This window comes from Abramis brama (genome assembly GCF_963993115.1).
Source record: "Abramis brama genome assembly, chromosome: 12".
Lineage (NCBI taxonomy): Eukaryota > Metazoa > Chordata > Actinopteri > Cypriniformes > Leuciscidae > Abramis > Abramis brama.
In genome coordinates this window covers 38,349,595-38,371,000 of record NC_139974.1, presented here as the reverse complement: position 1 = coordinate 38,371,000, position 21,406 = coordinate 38,349,595, and the positions used below count along the sequence as shown (strand labels likewise).

Here is a 21,406-nt window from a genome sequence, read left to right as displayed (position 1 = left end):
TGTACCCGTGCGACTCGAGACTGGTTTTGTGATCCAGGGCCACATTTATGCACATGTTCTGTCTATGCCCAAAATGTATGGTGATAGCATTGCTTTGTTTTCTGTCTCCCCTAAAGCTCTATGTGGTGGAAACATCACCTCCATGAACGGCACCATCTTCTCTCCCGGTCACCCAGCTGAATATCCCAATTTCCAGGACTGTGTGTGGAGTGTCCGGGTGCCACCTGGAAACGGCATCTATATCAACTTCACCGTCCTCAGCACTGAACCCATCTATGACTACATCACTGTCTGGTAAACTCTCATAAAAATCTCTTATGTGATGATGAGCTTATTTGGAATCAGTTAATATTCATCAGTATATGATCAATAATAATAACGCTTGAGTAGATGGGACTGCATATGCAGATGAATGAGGGCCTTTTGTGACACTCCAAACGTCCTTGAACGTAAGACACTCGCTCTCGTGTGTGAAACAGCCTGCGGTCCTCTAGGAAGCCCCAAAACACTCTTGCTTGTAGCCGTGGAAGGAAATCATCCCTTAAATCTCTATTTTAGGACTAGCTGCCACCACATTTGCTTGGTTAAGCATCACAGTATATCTTAATTTGAAAAGAGGTTATATAAATTGCCTTTGCACAGTTCCTCAAGTCAGGAGACGATTTTCAGGATTAAATTCAGTTTTGCTTCTGCGTTCCCTAATGTGGTGTCTTGTTACTAAAATGGAAACTTAACTTCTTTTTGCTTGACTTTGTCCGGGTTTGGTTGAGACCAAATTGCATAGTAGCTAAATTTACATCTATATTTAGATATTGCTTTAATATTTCAATGTAGATAAACATAAATGTTTAGCTCTATTTACCAATAGTGCATGTGTTTATTACCATTATTCAAAAATATTTTTTATATATATAAGTTCAATTCAGTTCAACTTTATTGTCAGACTCCGGGTCCATCAGCATATATATTTTATTATTTTTATAATAATTATATATGAGAAAAATGTAAACTTAAATTCACCTTAATTATCTTGCTCAAAAGTTGTCGTATGTTTAGTTTGTCGGCATAAATTACTTTTTGTCGCTTTTGTGCATAATTTCCCTTCTGAGCTTTGTCTCTTCAACCTTTCAGGAAGAAGTTTTGCTAATTAGGCATACTCCATTTTATTGGCTTTCTGTACTGGTTTTGGTCTCCTCACGGAAATTAAGCCCATTTGCTTTGGTGTTTTAGACTCCAAAGGGAGTGTGTCTTCAAACAAGAAGAAATATCTCTAGAGGTTTAGCAGGGATAATATAAGGAACAAGTAAACAACAATACAGATTTTATACTTAAAGTTCTTTGAGGAGAAAGTCCCTAAGTACGTCTTCCAAGCCTCTTAATCAAAGCTAATTTTGAAGTTATTGGTGTATATCTTATTGATATATTTCTGAGAGATGTAGTCACAGATAACTGCAGGCTATAGCAGGAGTGTGTGTCCTCACAGAGTCGCTTTAGGCCAGTTAGTTGTTTGGAAGAGCAGAGACTTTTGACTAATTGTCCTTCACATCGTTGTGACACCCAGTTGCGGGGGAGATGGAATAATGCATTGAAAGAAACCCAGGATGAATCCAGTAATTAATTTCATCTGTTCACTTTTCATATCAGAGTTCCCTCCTGTTTGAGAAAAATTCCAGAGGGTACTTTTATTTATTAATGGATTCTGCGTAATAAACCAGTTGTTTTAAATAATGCATTATGACCACAGATAGAAGTTACATTATTGCTGCTTTTTATTTCGGATTTTATTTTTTATTTTTTACTCTGTGTGACCTGGAATTGAGTTTGCATTTCTGTTGCATGTTGCTTCAGTCTTTCCCGAAAGCTGCGTGACTTCATGCTCTACTAAGAACGAACCCGTATTTCTCCATCGGCTCCTCAGTGAGCTGCTCCTAGTGACCATCTCATGCATCATAGGTGACCTAGATAAAACGGTGTCTTCTGGTTCATTAGTCCAGCTCTATTGTTCATGTACAGAACAAAGACTTGATGCATTTCTGCTGGGCTGGCCTAATGTAAAGACAACCGCAGATATGGCAGGAATAGAGCTTAATAAACTACTCGACACCGAGAAATGACTGCCTGCTTTGGAGATGCACTTCTTGCTTTTTCTTGCAGTCAATAATAGGGGATATATTGCTGTCTAGATTAAAGTCCCATTTTAGACAATATGGTTCATAAAAGCAGCGCTCAGCGATGTACTGCAGCAGAGATCAGTCTTAAAGTATGAAGCACGTAGTTTATTTGCTCTCAGTGTAATTGCAGAGTCATTATTTTTGCTGGGCCACTAGGTTAAAGTCACATTTATAAAGTACTTTGAGAGAGAGTGGAGTTGAGTCTTAAAATGTTTCATTTATTAAGTTGATGTGTAACTGCAGATTCTTTACTGGCTGTTTCAGGACACACACACACACACACACAAATAATTTGTTTGTGTTGTTTTAGGACCCTAATTTAAATGCCAAAAGTATGCTTGACTTTATGCCCACTTATAAAGCTTTTTTTTCCCCGTCATTTTGTCATAATTTAATGAAATACTCCTGCCAAACAGAAAATCTTTTAAACAAATTCAGTTTACCAGCCACAGTAATAGTGCAACGTTAACTGCACCAGGTGAAACAAGGCGGAATGTATAATGAGCTTCATTTTCCTTGAAAGGAGGTGTGTTTGCACTAAAAGGAGTGACAATGACTTAATTTAAATACTCAGGCTGCTTTAGTGCCGAATCAAACTAGATTGCATGTGGGTTTTGTGCAAAAAATAAATAAATACAGTGCTTTGCGTCTAAATCCAGTACATCAGCTGACGTGGGCCTTTCTAATTGGATGTAGCTGTGGATAAATGTTGATTTGTGTGTTTTGCAGGGATGGTCCAGACCAGAGTTCGCCCCAGATCGGTCAGTTCAGTGGGAACACAGCCCTGGAGTCTGTCTACAGCACATCCAACCAGATCCTCATCAAGTTCCACAGTGACTTCAGTGGAAGTGGTTTCTTTGTGCTCAGTTATCATGGTGAGATGCTCCACACCAGTGTTATTTTTATTTTAGTTTTATTATAGTTTATAATATTATATAATATTTGGTATTATAGTATATGTATATAGTATTTGTATATAGCATATTACAGTATATAATATACTGTACTATATGTGACCCTGGATAACAAAACCAGTCTTATGGGTAATTTTTATTTATTTATTGAGATTTATACAGAATCTGAAAGCTGAATAAGCTTTCCATTGATGTATGGGTTGTTAGGATAGGACAATATTTGGCCGAGATACAACTATTTGAAAATCTGGAATCTGAGGGTGCAAAAAAAGTAAAAAATATTGAGAAAGTCACCTTTAAAGTTGTTAATTTCTGTTGGCGATTGTGCTGCATCCACTCACAAATTTTTTATATATTTCATATTTAAAATTTTCATCATTTTTTATATATTTAAGGTAGGAAATTTACAAAATATCTTCATGGAACATGATCTTTACTGATTTTTGGTATAAAAGAAATATCTACAATTTTGACCCATACAGTGTTTTGTTGGCTATTGCCACAAATATACCCGTGCAACTTGTGACTGGTTTTGTGGTCCAGGGTCACATATTATATATTGTTGTCAGGTAGATGAACACGCACAAAATTAAAGTGAAATAAAAGAGTCTTTTAATAAGCAATGTAAACACGCAGGAGTATCAGAATAACAACTACCCTTGACACAAACAATACTGGACAAAGAAATTGAGGAAACTATGGGTATATAAAGCAGGGAGATAATGAGTAGAACAGAAACAGGTGTGTATTGTAAGTGTAACCGGTCCTACTCAACCCACTCCGAGCGGGATTCGATGTGGGAGATCAGGGGAGTGAGGTTTACACACTTACTGGCCTACGTCCGATACATAAGAACTAATTAACAGCCAGGGAAACTTACTAGGGAAAACAGGAAAACGGGAAACAATCCAACAGAGTGAAAACTAAACTAAAACAGGTATGACAATTTATTTAAATTTCCAGTTAATAATTTTAGTGCTTCAACTTCAACTTATTTCAGTTTATTGCCAATTAGGGCAATATTTCTAATTTTCGTTTAGTTTACTTTTTTCAAGTAACCTTAATATTTTATTTTATTTCAGTTAACAGAAATGTCTTTAATTTTAGTTAATGATAATAACGCCACATGTCAGGCTCCATTCATAGACATGTTTTACCAGTTTATCGAATCCAACTTCTCACCGACCGCTATGGGGTTTGAATTTAAACTGTTTAAGCCCTGTATCATTTGCCTGTGTAAGATATTGAATGATTTAAGATACTTTTTGGGAACCTGAGATGATCTGCAAACTTGTGCATTCTGTTTTAATGATTATCTGGCAATACTGTGTCATTTCAATCCCCAGTAGGCAAATAAAGTGGCTTACGTTTACACTGATCATATTGACCTCGGGCTGCTGACTAGTATTTATAGTTTGTTACATGCTTTCATATTGATCCTCGGCCCTTGTCAGCTTTCACTCGGGGTTAATGACTCTGAGACGTATTGAGGGAAAACGACTGCGAGTCACACCAACAATCACAATGTTATGTATGGTTCTCTGATTAGTCTGATTAGCATATTAGGTTTCCCTAAAGCTCTTACTGAAGGGATAGTTCACCTAATAATTAAAATAATTGTATATACTCACTCTGTTGTTCTAAATTTTAATGACTTTCTTTTTTCTGTGGAACACAAAATACAAGTTTTTGAAAACGCTCTCTTCCATACAATGAAAATGAATGGGAACCAGGTGCAGTCATAAAAAAATAACATCATAAAAGTATAATAATATATGTTGTCCATGTGACTTAAACATATTGGGCCCTATCTTGCACCCAGCGCAATTGACTTTGTACACCGACACATGTATCATTCCTATTTTGCACTCGACGCACAGTGGACTTTTCCCTCCACAGACGCACGTCGGTAAATTAGGGAATGAACTTGCGCTCCCGGGGGCGGTTCAGTGAAAAGAGGAGGCGTGTCACTCATACAGTGTCACTTCTCTGTGTTTTACGGCCCTGACGAGAACGTCGGTCTCCTCGGCTGTGAACCGCTCCTGGCGTGCGTCTGGCAAATCCGCTGTTATAATAGCAATCCGCCATGGAACAAGCGCGCCTGCTTTTAAAGGGAATATGAGATGTCGCTCTGATTGGTTTATTTCACGTTACGCCCAAACCACACCTATGAGTAATGAAGCTACTTCAGACCAACACATTTTAGATTTGATTTAGTCATTTATCCCGCCGGTATAATAGCAACAGCGCCCGAGATCCGCCCACAAAGTTACTTGTGTTTCGATACTTGCGTTTCAGATCGTCAAAATAGGGCCCATAGTGTCCTGAAACAATCATATGAAATTTTAAATAACACCTTTTTTTGTTCCACCAAGGCTTAGAAAGACATGAGGGTGTTCTTTTAACACTTCATACATATTTAATGTTGTATGTTGAAGTAAAAAACTTGATTTTATGCTCCAGACCATATTGTTTTATCACTCAGTGAGTTCAGTTTCTTCGCCCGTCTTTCGTGGATTGAATTGCAGATGACTAATTTTCCATCTGCAGATATTTTAGACTGTGATGCGAATGCATAACAAAGGGAAAGGATCGTCTATATTTACTCAGATTTGCCCTGGGAATACCCCGTTCCATCATAATGAGTTTAGCTTTGATTCTATTTGATTCTGAGTAAATGGGACACCGAGCCTGAAAGACAACTTTATTTCCACCAACTGCTTTGATATGAATTAGTAAGAAATTACCATCCATTAAACTGAAATATTCATCTAGTATTTAGTATGTTATCTAATCATAATAGGACTCTGTCGGGTCTGCCAATCTGCTCTCTGATGTCGCATCCTCCAGTGTTTTAAAGCCAATCTAGCCAAAGCAGCTTAGACAGGAATCTATGGAATATGATTATGAGCTCGAAATGGGCTCTCAAATGCAGAGATCATGCCCTCCAAATTCACTCAGGTTTATTAGTGGGGCTTTACTCAATATTCAGTCCAGACACCAAGGGCATCAAAGAGGCATCTCTGAGTTAGAGAAGTGCCAAGCAGCCCATTTTAAAGACTTGATTCCAAAGTCTCGTTCTAATGGCTCTCAGAAGTACACACACACACACACACTCACACACATATACTATCCGCATCCGCCTTCCCTGGTCCCTGAGTCATCAAAGAAAAACACTGGACAAAAAAAAAAGCCAGGAGTTTTGTAATTGCTCATTTTGTTTGTGTGTGTGTGTGTTTAAATCACAACCCACTGTTTTTCCTTCTTTTTTACACCCACTTGAAAAGCCTCTTCTATAGAAGTACAGTGACTTGAGCCACATGGCTCCTGATCAGGGCGTCCGGGCTGCCCCTTTTGTTCCCGTTCAACTTTGGCCACTTACCCCAAAACACAACAGGAAACCCGTTAGGAAGCAAGCTGAGATGAGCCACATGCTAAGTGGGCTTCAATAGTTAATTAGTGTGTTTCCAACCTCAGCTTGGCAGGAGAAGACAAAGCCAGCGTCTTCCGCCTCCACTCGCTCCTTCCTCAAAGCCAAGAGCTCCTGATATCCATCTTAATCAATCTGAAGTCTTGACAGTTATGGCTTTGTGTCGAACTTTGAGGTCCTGTTGCGTTCGCGGTTTTCATTAACACCAGAGTAATTAACTCGGTGCAAAGCTACTCGGTAATTATCATCAACCCTCACGGCTATCTATGCATTGCACAGGAATGGGCCGCAGCGCTGTTGCATTCACACAACAAATGCATTACTCATGCAATCCGTGTCTGGATAAATGTGGTTAATTCCTTCTCTTCTTAAGTGATTTGCTCATTATGCGAGTCATTTTGTTCTTGGCGATTTCAACGACTGTGACACGCTCACTTTGCTTGGGCGTGGATCCGCTGTCAGAGATGCCAGCGATTGATAAGGCTCTGTGTTAGCGTCGCGGAGCGACCCGTAGCGCAGTGATAGTCACCCTTCCATGCGCCTCAGTGTCACCCTACTTAATCACATCATTATTTGTCACGGCAGGCTCCTCTGTCATTAGTACTGACTGGATGCCAACGCAACTGTGCCGAACGTCACACTGCACCAGGGGCGTTTTTTCAGAGGAAAATTTGAATGAGAAAATAATGGGCTGTACCAAAATAAACCTGGAAGTATTATGAAATATGACATTGAATAGTGTGTACGTCAATATTAGTCTGTTCAAAAACGATGCCAGTGGGTAAAGTTTTTGAGAGGTTCAGCGTCTACTTTGCTTTCCATCAGTATGGTGGGAATATTGGCTAAACAAAGTAAGAAAAGTCTCATGAAGTTACATGTCGCTGTGATTGACTCATTTCTCTGCAGACATCCCACCCTGCAAAAACTCATTCTCCCCATATATTATATGCTATTATATTCATTTGTGTAAGCCGTCTAACACAGGTTTATTCATTCAATAGTAGGCTCTTCGTGCGATAAAAGTGCAAGTGATGTAGAGTGTGATGGAAAAAAGCCACAAAATCCAAACACAAGTGGTCACAGAAAACGTATTTGAAACGCATGATAATGCCAGGTGTAACGGTAATGCATCTTTGCTGATTACTTGTAATCGGTTAATTGAAAACGCATCTTAATACCAGGTGGAACACAGACTTCCTCTCTCACTCGCTCGCTCGATTTCCGGGATATGCATATAAAGGTGGGATGCCTGACTCTGTCATGTGATAATGCCCACCTATCAGGTTCACAACTGGTCTGCAAAGTCGTCCACGCACATATTTACAGACATAAGGTGCAAATGTTGTCTAATGTCAATGATGTAGCGATGTAGGAAGCACACTTCACACAGAAATCACTTTGTTAGTTAGCGCAGTGAATCTGCGTGAGCAGCTTGAACCCGTTGCCAAATCTGCAAAATTCCCAATCGCATGGACTCTTTTTGAATGAATGGATTTTGCAAACTAAAATTTGCAGAACAATGGTAAATTACCACACATATAAACACATAAGTATGTGAATTGAAACTATTCTGAGATGGGCTATAGGGTGGGGAAGGGAGATCTTTTAGAGATAAATTAGTACAGAGGAGATTAATAATATATAAATGCTAAATAAAACTGTTTGTTCCTTCTTAATGCTTTTTTATTACAGTTTTGAATCTCTAAAAACCTAACAAATCTTTGTAACCACATCTTTCCTCCTCTTGTTTTGCAGCCTACCAGTTACGAGTCTGCCAGCCTCCACCAGAGGTTTCCAACGCAGACATCCTGATGGAGGATAATGAGTTAGAGATAGGTATGAACACACAACTGATTCTGAAGGGTTGGTTTGAGGTCCAGCAAACCAGATTTCTCCTATCTCCTATCCGATTCTCCTATCCTGTTTTGTATATGATATGCTCCTGAAGAGTATAAGGGCCAGATTTACAGATTTACAAAGATGGGAAAGTTCTGCACGTGATCTACTGACGACACGCAAATTAAAAAACACAGATGCAGCCGGATCATTTCTATAATGACCAACACAATCTACCAAGAGCAGCGCAAATCAGCGTCTGGTTTAAGACTTGCTTTTTTTGGATGGTAAATTAGGGCACAAACAGCATTAAATGTACTGTTTGTGTAAGCACAAACCTTAGTAAATGACCTTGCGTGATTCATTTAAATACTCTCCTCCCACAAATTTGGCACCTTAAAGGGAAACTCCTACAAATGCATATGCAATAAGTTCAGCTGCAAAAATAACTGTTCATGCCTTTTCAGTGCTAATTTTTCACTGCGTGTTTTCAGTAAATCCTGAAAGTATTTTTTTAACACCAACAGAGGGTTTGCACTGGCCCAAAATACTTGATACTTTAAAGGATAACTCTTGCCAAAATTGAACCTAGGCCCTTTTTGTTAATCTACCCGAGTCAAACTTTCGTGTAAAAGCATAATTAGAATGGAAAAGACACTTTTAAGATTGACCGTATTTTCGTTTTAGGTCAAATTGCCTTTTGAATGGGAATGAACCAAAATCGCTATTTTTAAAATACTAAGGAGGCTCGACACAACATAAAACTTTGCTCGAAGTATCACCAGGGGCTCTACACATGAACTCCAGCATTGAGAACATTGTTTGAGTACACAGAGTTTACTAAAAAGAAAGGTTTTGTACGACTCACTTTATCAGTTTGTGTTTCCGGTGGCTGGAATTTTGTCAGTCAAAAGTAGTCGATCTCCGAATGCAACGTAACATGAGGAGAGTAAAGATGGAAAACTCCTGAAGCTTGTTTCCATATAAATTCACGGACATATAAATTTATCTAAGTTATCATGCTTTTCATTGAAATTACAATTTCATGACATTTCCTCATATGGTGTAAGTTCATTACGTTGCATTCGGAGATCGACTACTTTTGACTGACAAAATTCCATCCACCGGAAACACTAACTGATAAAGTGAGTCGTACAAAACCTTTCTTTTTAGTAAACTCTGTGTACACAAACACTGTTCTCAATGCTCGAGTTCATGTGTAGAGCCCCTGGTGATACTTCCAGCAAAGTTTCATGTTGTGTCGAGCCTTCTTAGTGTTTTAAAAATAGCGATTTTGATGCTATCATAGAAGTGCCCCATTCACTCCCGTTCAAAAGGCATTTTGACCTAAAACGAAAATACGGTCAATCATAAAAGTGGCGTTTCCATTCTAATTATGCATTTACACGAAAGTTTGACTCAGGTAGATTAACAAAAAGAGCCTAGGTTAAATTTTGGCGAGAGTTACGCTTTAATACCTTTTCTCTGACTGTTTGATTGTCTTTAATACCTGGAGAAAGCTATCTGTCATCATTCCCATAAGGGTTTGTTCCCCCAAAAATGTTTTTCCAAACCTGTGTGACTTTCTTTCCTCAGCAGAGCACCCAAATAAGCCATTTGAAAAATGTCTCAGTGTTTTATCTCTATACTATAGTTTTGGATTTCCCCGTTGGCTTTCTTTGTACAGAAAAAAAGAAAAGTTTGTGTTGCACAGAAGAAAGTCAAAGGGGTTTGGAATGACATGAGGGAAAATGATGACAGAATTTTCATTTTGCAGGGAACTTTTCAATTAAGAAATGGATAGGGCACTAATAAAACATCTACTATAATGCAATTTATGCTCCTTGCAAGTATGTGTTGTGCTTTGCATTCGTACATCCACCTGTTACAGAAGCCTCGACTCATTCCAGAAGTCAACTGTCATATGCACTCAGTGCCAAAGTGACTACTAAAATAGTACCCATTCATAGCACAATCATGTTTGCATGAAATATCAAGCCTGCATTTGATGGGTGCCAGAGAAATTAGGCCAATACTGTAAAGGAGATTCACCTTGCCCTGTTGCCTAGACACTGGCAGAGCACAGGAACGCTTCTCCGCATTGGATGCGTCATAGCTGTGATGTTTCCCAGGTGCTTACACATGATTATTTTTAGTTAGGCGATGGTGGAAGGGTTGTCATGCAAAGCCAATACATGCAATTCATTAGACAGGGCTGCAAACGCTGCTGTTTTTACAGCTCAATTATCAACCTCTTCAAGTTTAGCGCTAAACTATATACATCACAGCCGAAATCTCGGCCATCTTTCTCCATTAAAGCTACGGAGGTTCGCTGTCCCAACTAATTAAACAGATGCTTGATCATTCTCTCTGTATATCAGGTGACATTATCCGCTATCGCTGTCACCCCGGATTCAGCCTGGTGGGGAGTGAGATTTTGACGTGCAGGCTTGGAGAACGGCTTCAGATGGACGGAAACCCTCCCTCCTGCCAAGGTGGGAATACTCTTCAAGAATAAAGACACAGATGTTAAATTACTGGATACCTTAAAACACTCAACACCACCAAAGGACATTGTATTTCAAATTATAAGGTCTTTCTTTTCTTTCTACCTTTTTTTTTTTTTTTTTTTTTTTTTTGCTTGTTCTTTTTTTTTTATTCTTACAGTATATTGTTGTTTATCTGTGTTTTGTTTTTTCTTTTTTTTTCTTTTCTTTTTTATGTGTATTTTGTGAAATTTCTGTATGTATTCCTGCAATAAATAAAAAAAAAAATATATATATATATATATATATATATATATATATCCGTTAACCAGGATTATGTGCCTAGTGCACTAATGCATCGTCTCTTACAGTGTTCGAGCTATACCGTGTCCTTTGGGGGAGCCCACTTGTTTTGCTTTGTTTTCCACAAATACTCTATAAATAGGCTGCCTAAGACATCGAGAGTCACGCAGAGACTACAGCCTACACTATAACAACCCAGCCACAACACATAATTGGGAATAACATGCCTTACCTTTTGCTATTGTACACATAATTATCCACGATGATCACATTACACAAAACTGAAATTGCACTTCAAAATGACACATTGTCAAAATTTCACAAATCACGTTTTCAGGGAAGCTCATGTCTTATTAACTCCCCCGTAGTTCGCGCCCTGGTCTCTTAGACACCGTAACGCAGCACTGAACCAGGGTTAAAGGTTTCAGTGTGTTAAAGCATGTTGCCATGGAAACATCCAACCTCCGTCCACGAGTAAATGGCAGGATACTGGGAACGATAGACTATAAGATCGAATCACTCAAACGAGCATCATACATGTAATGGAGGGTAAAATGTGATCATAGGTGGTATTGCTGATAGGCCATGAAGAGCTCAGTCATTCCCTGTCACTGCTTCTTCCCTCACGTTCTCTGTTGATGAGTGATGCGCCTCTTGGAGTTTAGTGGCTCAAACAGCTGCCGCCATTAATCTTTCATGGCTCCATCCTTCTCCCTGCATCCCCACGAGAGAGCACTCACTTTGTTAGAATGTGTCCTGTGCTTAGATTCAGGAAAGTGCCTGGAAACGGTAGTTCAATCATTTGTCATGCACATTAAAGCAGTTTCGGAGGGGAATAAACAAAGTGAGCCACGGAGCAGAAGAGCTCATGAAGTGTTTTGCAGAGTATGTAACATTTCAGGCTGACTTGATGAAAAATTGTCTTTTGCTAGATGACAGACGATGACCACCCACAGTTTTTGAAGAAATATGGGTAGCACTTTATTTTACAGTCAAATCACGCATGTACATACAGTACTATGTGCTTATTATAGCAATTGCAATAACTGAGTAATAACTAGGTACTAAACCTAAACCCATGTAGTTACCTTATATTACCAGTACTGTGTTGGGTAAGTACACTGTATGTACATGTACTGTAATATAAAGTGTAACCAAAATATGGTACTGTGTTAACTCTAAGGAAGTGTTGAGATTAATACCAGACCTGATTTCATTTGGTGAATATTGTAATCGCCAAACTAGGATAAACTGGATTCACTAATTTGGTTCATTGTTTTACTATTTCATTCTTGGAGTTTAGCTTAGTGTAGTTGAGTTTTGTTGAGTTTCATTGGGTTACTGTAGCTCGCGGTCAAGTTTAGTTTTGTTTAGGCTTCCCTAAACCTAGTTCTCTCTTCCCAGTTTTTCTTAGATGAATTCAGTTTGGTTTAATCGAGTTAGGTTAGTTAATCTTGTCTAGGATTATTAAGTCAAATGTAGTCTTGTCTTGTTATTTAGGTTAGTCTGGTTTTATTTAGTTTAGTTCAGTTTGGTTAGGCTATTAGTCTAGTTTAGGTTTGATTAGTCAAGTGTTCTCTTATATAGTTTAGTTTAGTTTAGCTTCTCTGAGCTGATTTCAGTTAGTTTAGTTTTTTCTTGGATGGTTGGGTCAAATGTAGTCTTGTCTTGTGTTATCTAGGTTAGTCCAGTTTTATTTAGTTTAGTTTAGTTTGGTTAGGCTATTAGTCTAGTTTAGGTTTGATTAGTCAAGTGTTCTCTTATCTAGTTTAGTTTAGTTTAGTTTCTCTGAGCTGATTTCAGTTAGTTTAGTTTTTTCTTGGATGGTTGGGTCAAATGTAGTCTTGTCATGTGTTATCTAGGTTAGTCTAGTTTTATTTAGTTTAGTCCAGTTTGGTTAGATTCATAGTCTAGTTTAGGTTTGAACTGAACAAACCTGAACTAGACTAGACTAAATCAGCCTAACCAAACTGGACTAAACTAAATAAAACTAGACTAAACTACATAATTCAAGACTACATTTGACTCAACAATCCTAGACAAGACAAAAACTAAACTAACTGAAATCAGCTTGAAGAAACTAAACGAAACTAGATAAGAGAACACTTGACATTTCTCTGAGCTGATTTCAGTTTTTTGTCGAGTTAGGTTAGTTTTAGTTTACTCGAGTTTGGTCAGTCTCATCTAGTGTAGGTTTTTTTGAGTCGAATGTAGTTTGGTTTAGTTTAGTCTTGTCAGGTCTAGGTGTGAAATAGTCTTTTCTTGGGTTATCTAGTTTAATGTAGTTTTATTTAATTCAGTGGTTTGCTTTTGCCAAGTGTAGGTTTGTCGAGTCTAGTGTTGTCTTATCTATTCTAGTTCAGTTTCTCTGAGTTGCTCAATGTCTTTTCATCTTTGTCTACTTGGGTTATGGTTAGTTTCAGTTTAGAATAGAATAGAACTGAACCGATTTGAGCTAAGTGCCATATTAACATGAGTAGTACCAAATAAAACATGCTCATCTTATTGATACATACTAAATTAATACCTAATAAAATGTTTTTTTCCCCTACAGTGCAATGTCCCGCTCATGATGTTCGATTCGACTCATCTGGGGTGATTTTGAGCCCTGGCTACCCAGACAGTTACCCCAACCTACAGATGTGTTCGTGGAGCATCAACGTGGAGAAGGGCTACAACATCACCATGTATTTTGAGTTTTTCCAGACTGAGAAGGAATACGACATTCTGGAAGTCTTTGATGGTAGACTTCTTTCTTATTTAAACTAGGCTGTTAGTGTGGCATTGGCTTTTGTAGCATGTCATGTATTTTTTTATATAAATACAACATATGAAAGGTGAAATTTGAACTTGCATTAGTCTAATAAGTGTGTATATGCCTTTCACAGAGTAGTCTGCCTTTGTGGCCAAGGCTGTTATTATCTACACTTTGTCTGCTTTGCCTATTTTCAATATATTTTCAATACGTATTTTCAAATTTTGGTCCACCAAGCTACTTTTATGAGTTTCATCTGTTTTGACAGGTATAATTGGATATAACAGTCCTCCTGCAAATTGTCTTTCTCTTCTTTTTCTTTTGAAGGACCCACAATTCATAGTCAGACCCTGGCCACATTGAGCGGTGACCTCCCGACCCCCTTCAACATCACCACCACGGGCCACCAGCTTCTCCTGCGCTGGTCAGCTGACCACGGCACCAATAAGAAGGGGTTTCGCATCCGCTATGTCGGTGAGTATCAAAGTATGTATCCATTTAAATCTCTTTATTGCATGCACGTTTTCCGTCTCTGGTCTTGAATTTGAATGAGCATGTGTACTTTGGGTAGTTGACATGAAGTACTTTTAGGTAGATGTCCTGCAAAATAATGAATTATTTCCACTATTTTTATATTTAAATGACCTTATTTTAAAGACACCGTTAATTTAATAACTCTGTTTAATGTAATATTTAGCAAAACACAAAACAAATATCCTTTTACTCATTATCCCTAACTAAATTCATTAAGTTTTTAGTACACTACCGTTCAAAAGTTTGGGGTCACTAAATTAACTTTTATTCAGCAAGGATGCATTAAATTGATTTAAAGTGACAATAAAGACATTTATAATGTTACAAAAGATTTATGTTTAATATTGATACTGTTCTGTTAACTTTTTATTTATTAAAGGATTCAGAATTTTTTTTTATCAAGGTTTCCACAAAAATATTTATCAGCAGAATGATTTACAATGTTGATAATAATCATAAATGTTTCTTGAGCATCAAATCATCATATTAGAATGATTTCTGAAGGATCATGTGACACTGAAGACTGGAGTAATGATGCTGAAAATTCAGCTTTGATCACAGGAATAAATTACATTTTTAATATAAAATGAAATAGAAAACAACTATTTCAATTTGTAATAATATTTCACAATATTACTGTTTTTACTGTATTTTTGGTCAAATAAATGCAGCTTTGGTGAGCAGAAGAGACCCTTACCGACCCCAAACTTTTGAACGCTATTTATTTAGACAAAATATATATAATTTTGATATTTATTGCTTTAAGTATTTATCAGCCATAACATGAAATAATTCATGTTCATAACATGTAATAAAACATTTAAAGAAATAAATCACAATCTGTTATTATTTACTCACCCTTTTTTTTTACTTATATACATTTCATTATCGTTATAAACTTAAAATCTGCATATTGATGGGGAAAAAGGTTATTGGATGTTATGCGTCAACTACCCATGAGTCAGAATGTTATGTGTGTGAATGCATGTGCACGTATATGTGTGGGTGTGTGTGTGTGTGTGTCTGTGTGTGTGTTCATGGATCGATGTGTCGTGTACAGTGTTAACATTTCTGTGTCGAAGTAACTTTGTTTGTCGGGTACTTTGATGGGTTTATTTTGTTGTTTTTTTCTGCCCAGGAGAGCGGTACACTCTACTTTACTTCAGCTCATATATGTTTGACAAATGTCCTTTGCCATTTAGGTTCTGCACTTTACAGTCTCTTGGAAAAAAATCATACTGACAGAACAAGAAAGGGCAGAGACCCATTGGCCCAATAGTGCACTGTAGTTAAGTGAATACAACACTCGCCGTTGTGGATGTCAACAAAAAACCTGGGGACTCCAAATACACATATTCTTACAACACCTCACCTTTCAGTTCCTCAAGCTTGAGTGTGTGTTCAAATGTAATGGAACGGACAGGAATGGGACAGGCAAAGCTACAGTGTGAGGGCTTTCTGTGGTCACTTAAAGCAGGTTTCCCTTGTGTCTCTGTGGTTTTTCCACGAAAAGACGTTTTGCAGACATGAGCAATGCACCGTTCTCGTGGAAAAGAACAACTCTTTGCGAATGATCCAAAAAGCATCTTGTGCTTCAAAGGAAGCAAGAACATCTGACCATCTCTTACTTTTAGTAAAAGATACTTTTAGTTACTTTTAGCTGTATATTGTTAAAAGTTGCAGATGAAAAATCCATATTAAAGGGTGCTTTTGTACATGTTCAGCTTTCTTTAGTGTGTAATGTTGCCATTTGAGCATGAAAAAAAAAGTAGGAGTTATTCTGTATATCAGTGTCACTGTTTCTGAACTCCCTGAAACGCCTCCATTGTAGTCTTGAATTTTCTACCGGGAACAAACACGTCACAATATTCCTCATTTAAATAATTCATACGCAGAATAAAGGGGCGGGGTCTGGTTGAGTTAGTTAGTAGTAGGGCTGCACAATATATCGAAAAATTATCGTTATCGCGATAATAGTATATGCGATATCCGTATTGCAGAGAGATGCGATAAATTGCATTTATTTTATGTGCCAAGCATTTGTGTGATGCATGCATAGGTTGTTTATCCAAATTCGACCAATCAAATGGGGCCTTACTATCTTTATACCCGCCTCCCCAGTAGGTGCTATTATGCTATTGGCTAGATCGGGCCCAAAGGGGAACCTTAGTGGCTCAGAGCAGAGAGTGGAAAATAAAAACTAATGGCGGGAGTAGAGACAAGCGAGGAAAATGACAACAGCGAAGAACCTGTGCCTAAAAAGAACTGTACGTCTGAAATATGGCAATATTTTGGCTTCAATAGAGAAGACGTGTCATAAATGCAGGTATTGTGTAAGGGGCCGTTCACATTACGCGTCTAAAAACGCATGGAAAGCGCGGCCGTGCCGTTATCTCCTTCTTTCCACAAGCGCTTGCGTCTGTCGTTGCTATGCAACCATGACCTGCGTGAGCTTGTGGAATTCTGAAAAGTTGAGATGTTCTCATCTCGTCGCGGCATAGCGGCCTGGAAAAATGTGCTTTCATTTTGAGCCTGCATTTGAAATAACGAATTTGCACGCGCAAAAAACGTGATAAGTGAACATAAGTGACGGTGTCACTAAGTCGAGAGGAAACTAATCTCCACAGTCATCTGGAACGCAACCTCAGGGAGCTATATATGGAGACTTCAGAAAGTGTAAGCCCAAATCTACCAAAACTGCTAACGAAATGCCAAGTAACAATAACAGAGTCTCACAGACAACAATTAATCAAAGTGTTGCATGTGTAACGTTAACTCCTTATGAAAAAACTGAGATATTCTTCTGAAGATCAGAAGAATATCTATTAGCCTACCTGTTTATTTTAGTATGATCATTACATATATAAATGAATAAAAAAAAAACTTAATAAAAATAGCATTTCTCTAGGGAAATGTTATATCGCAAGAAATTTTTTCCCAGTATCGTGCAGCCCTAGTAAGTAGTGTGTTGAAACATTTCCCAAACACGCTGGAAGCGCTTGATCAATCACAACACACTGATCCAGCCGACCAATCAGAGCACATTGAGCTTTTCAGAAGGAGGGGCTTCATAGAGACAGGAACTAAACAGAGCGTTACTGACAGACTGGGAAGAGAGGAGCTGCAACAATGGAGAATATGGGAAAAATAATGAAACATCTCTACTCATTCTGTAATCTGGGCTGGTAACCAGAAGGTTTAAACTGAGCAAAGGCCGATCCCGAGGCGATCCTGGAGCAATCCCCATTGTGCCCATGAGCAAGGCACTTCACCTCGGGTTGCTCCAGGGGACTGTCTCTGTAACTCCATTAATTCCACCTGGTCATATGGCAAATAATGCTTTATTGTGAACTTTATTGAGCGGTAATGTGCAAATCACATTACTGCAGTGGCACTGCATGTGTACATTTTAGTGTTATGAAGTCTACCCTACCTCACGAGGCAATCGTTTTCCTTCCCTTGCTCTCATATTTTCTCTCAGCAATATCTCCACCATGACTTTCCATCAAAAGACTCGGCCGTTTCTGCTCAAGGGTGTCAGCACTGCTAACCTTCATCACAGTTGGACTTCCTAAACCCAGTTTTAACTGTTGTTCGCCTGCACATCCGGGCTGAACTTCCGTTCAACTCGAGCCTGGAGTGAGTTAAACCCAATGAAGTGCCTGTGAGAGCGGAGGTCAGATGCTTACACTTCCTCTAACCTGCCCATTTGAGATATAAATAGCTCTCATACCTACATCCCCCTCACACATCTGTGACTGGTGCAGGTACAGAAGGAAGTGATGTTTTGTTGTGCAACTTTGAGCTGAAATGAAATGCAAACTGACATCCCACGTTCTAAATGCTTTTCAGGCTTTAGCCACCCTGTCAGATGTTTTCAGCTTGTGAAATCAACGATAAATGGCTTGCTCATTTCCGTTGATAGGAGATGAAAATTTCCACATCGACATGTTAATACTTTGTTTCAGTTCAAAGGCTGAGAATCGGTTTGAATTCACTCTCAGTCTCTTGTGAAACTTGGGTAAAACCAAGTCTAACATTATGAAAGCTGCTTTCTGTCAGTGGAGTTCTCTGTTGCTGTCACGGTCTCTCGCTGAGTTTGACTGACATGCTTATTGATGTGCTTCTGTTTGGTTTCAAAGTGAGTGTATGACTACAGTGCCTTCAGAAAGTATTCACACCCTGGAATCTTCTCACATTTTGATGCTGTTACACCATCAGATTGTAAAACATATTTTTAAAACACAATATTTTTATCTCTGCTCTAACCTTTTGATACACGTATCCTTTGTAGTATTTGCGGAGTAATCCACACTATAGGGATCCAGAATTCTAACCTTCCTTTCAAGCCTTTTCTTTGTAGTATTTGCCACATCCTTTGGCTCATTTGTCCTGCCGGATGGATTTAGCCTCAAATGCAGATCTGTGGCTGAAGTAGATTTTCATCCATTTGGGTCCATCCATCTGTTCTTTTTATAGCTATTATTTATTTTTTTTAGTATTTTTTATTTTTTTTTTACTTATGATTTATTTTATTTTATCATCCTGTCAGATGATAAAATGCAGATATCTAGCTAAAATACATTTTAATGAATTATTTACATTTTATATTAGAGAATTATTTCTGCAGAAGTTGGAAGTTTTAAAATCATTTAATTTGACTTGCAACACAATAGAAGAAATACTTTTATACGTTCTGAATGCACTGTTTATGAATATATGTGAATGAGGTTAAAATAATAAACCTCAAAAAAAAATCTGAAATATTCAAAGAAATTGTTCTTAATTTCATTATGCATGTTGTTGTTGTTTGTTTTGTTTTAAATAACAGATTTTGTAAAATGTCCTCTTTTTTCAGATTTTAGATGCATAGTTTAGATTATTGTACAAATGCATTTGTTTACAGCATGAGTATTGATAAATGGGGGCATATTTTTAACATTTTTATACAGTGACCCCAAAAGGTATTTATACACTTATGCCACATTTGTGTGCATTTAATTATATCAGATATACAAATCAATCCATTAAAAAAATAAAAAATAAACATAGCAAAAAGAGTTTTCAAATGAAATACTGATACAGGATACTGTTTTTTTAATGCATCCAGCAAAAGCACCTTGGGACCAGGTACTTTTGAGTTAAATGTAAAAGTGGCTGACAAAATTGAAGTTAGTTTTGAGAAAAGGTAATAATTTTTGCAGTTATGCAATCAAATTCATGCATTTTTTTGATTGTGGCTTAAGTGTTCAAATAATTTGTGCTGCCATTGTATCTGTTTTTTAAAAAATGAAAAGAATTTGAGCTCAATCATCATGCCTTTAAGCCCATATGTAACATAAGTTTCTAAAGAATTCTTCCTTTCCAGAATTATTTTTGGTAATATAAATTCCATTGCTAAATTTCAGTGGGCAAAACGAGTAATAACCCAGATAATGAGACCTTTTCACAAATATGAAATATTCATCTGCAGCCTGTCTCTCGAAATGTCTTCAAAACACCAGGCTGACGCCTGTTGAATGAGGCGCATAGGAGTTTTACAGTTCTGTATGTTATTATAGCAGAAAATACAATGCTTCCTTAAAGAGGACCTATTGTGCTTTTTTACATTTACGTGTAATGTTGCTGTTTGAGCATGAAAAAGCTCTGCAAAGTTTCAAAGCACAAAGGGAGTTATTCTCTCAGTGTCACAGTTTCTGAACTCCCTGAAACACCTTAATTGTAGTCTTAGGTTTTTTCCAGGAACAAACACATCACAATATTCCTCATTTAAATAATTAATGCGCAGAATAAAGGGGCGGGGCCTGGTTGAGTTAGTTAGTAGTGTGTTGAAACTGGTGGTTATGGTAAGGGGCGGGACATTTACCAAACTTGCTCGAAGCACTTGACCAATCACAACACACTGATCCAGCCGACCAATCAGAGCACATTGTGCTTTTCAGAAGGAGGGGCTTCATAGAGACAGGAACTAAACAGAGCGTTACTGACAGACTGGGAAGAGAGGAGCTGCAACAATGGAGAATATGGGGGAAAATAATGTGGTTTTTGAACATTCAGGCATGAAAACCTGTTCTAGTAGAGCCCAAAAACAAAATGAAGACTTTGTAAAAGGGCATAACAAGTCCTCTTTAAGAGAGAGATCTTTTTTAAATGTGCTTGTAAGTGAATGCGGCACGTGTCACAGGGCTCGGCTCTGGGTGGTGATTGAGGAACTGATGGGGTCTGGTATCTGTCTATCTGTCTGAACAGCTCTGTACTGCAGCACCCCGGACTCTCCCGTCCATGGATCCATAAGCAGCCAGACCGGAGGACACGTGAACAGTCTGGTCCGCTGGGCCTGCGACCGGGGATACCGGCTTATTGGAAAGAGCACCGCCGTTTGCAAAAAGACCACCTTTGGCTTCTACGCCTGGGACGCCCCGGTTCCTGCTTGCCAGGGTAAGACCCAGCAAATGGGTACGTTTGCAAGTCCATTTTGGGTTTAGTAGCTGGTAACTCAAGTATGCTGTAGGGTCAATACTTATGAACTCTCCAGCCTTTGCATTGATGTTATTTACTAGCGCCACTAATTTCTCCAAACTGATTCGCAAAAACACTGACCCTTTTCAAACCGGACTTGAACACTCCCCTTCATGTCAAGCTGTGAGATGGGATAGTATTCTGGTTCCAGGTTTAATATTACAAAATTAAGCTGAATCGACAGCATTTGTGGCATAATATTAATTACTACAAACAAATAATTTTTTAATCATCCCTCCTTTTCTTTACGATTACTGTGTATGAAGTAAATGGGATTTAAAAGCAGAAATGTGAAGATATTAATGTAATGAAACACTTTTTTCTTGTTGTTGTAATTTTTACAGTAGTTTTAGGATTTATGTTGGCAATAAAGTTGTAAAACTGAATGTAACTGCACAGAAAAGGATATTTTATCTCACTAAAATTATTTTAACACTGATGTTTTGTATGTCTTGTGA

The 21,406-nt window shown here is 38.1% G+C and overlaps 1 protein-coding gene across 2 annotated transcripts in view; it reads left to right on the top strand.

Annotated features, from left to right (window-relative positions):
* csmd3b (CUB and Sushi multiple domains 3b) overlaps positions 1-21,406 on the top strand; it is a gene marked incomplete at its 5' end in the record, with an annotated part of 449,682 nt that overhangs the window by 365,238 nt on the left and 63,038 nt on the right. The window contains 7 exons of one of the 2 annotated variants that reach the window (XM_084131937.1): positions 117-294; positions 2,901-3,046; positions 8,271-8,351; positions 10,733-10,846; positions 13,695-13,883; positions 14,223-14,369; positions 20,679-20,867. In XM_084131937.1, the coding sequence (XP_083988063.1) occupies positions 117-294; positions 2,901-3,046; positions 8,271-8,351; positions 10,733-10,846; positions 13,695-13,883; positions 14,223-14,369; positions 20,679-20,867 (1,044 nt within the window). Of the gene's footprint in view, positions 1-116; positions 295-2,900; positions 3,047-8,270; positions 8,352-10,732; positions 10,847-13,694; positions 13,884-14,222; positions 14,382-20,678; positions 20,868-21,406 lie in introns of both variants that reach the window. The other variant, XM_084131936.1, reaches the window with a different exon arrangement.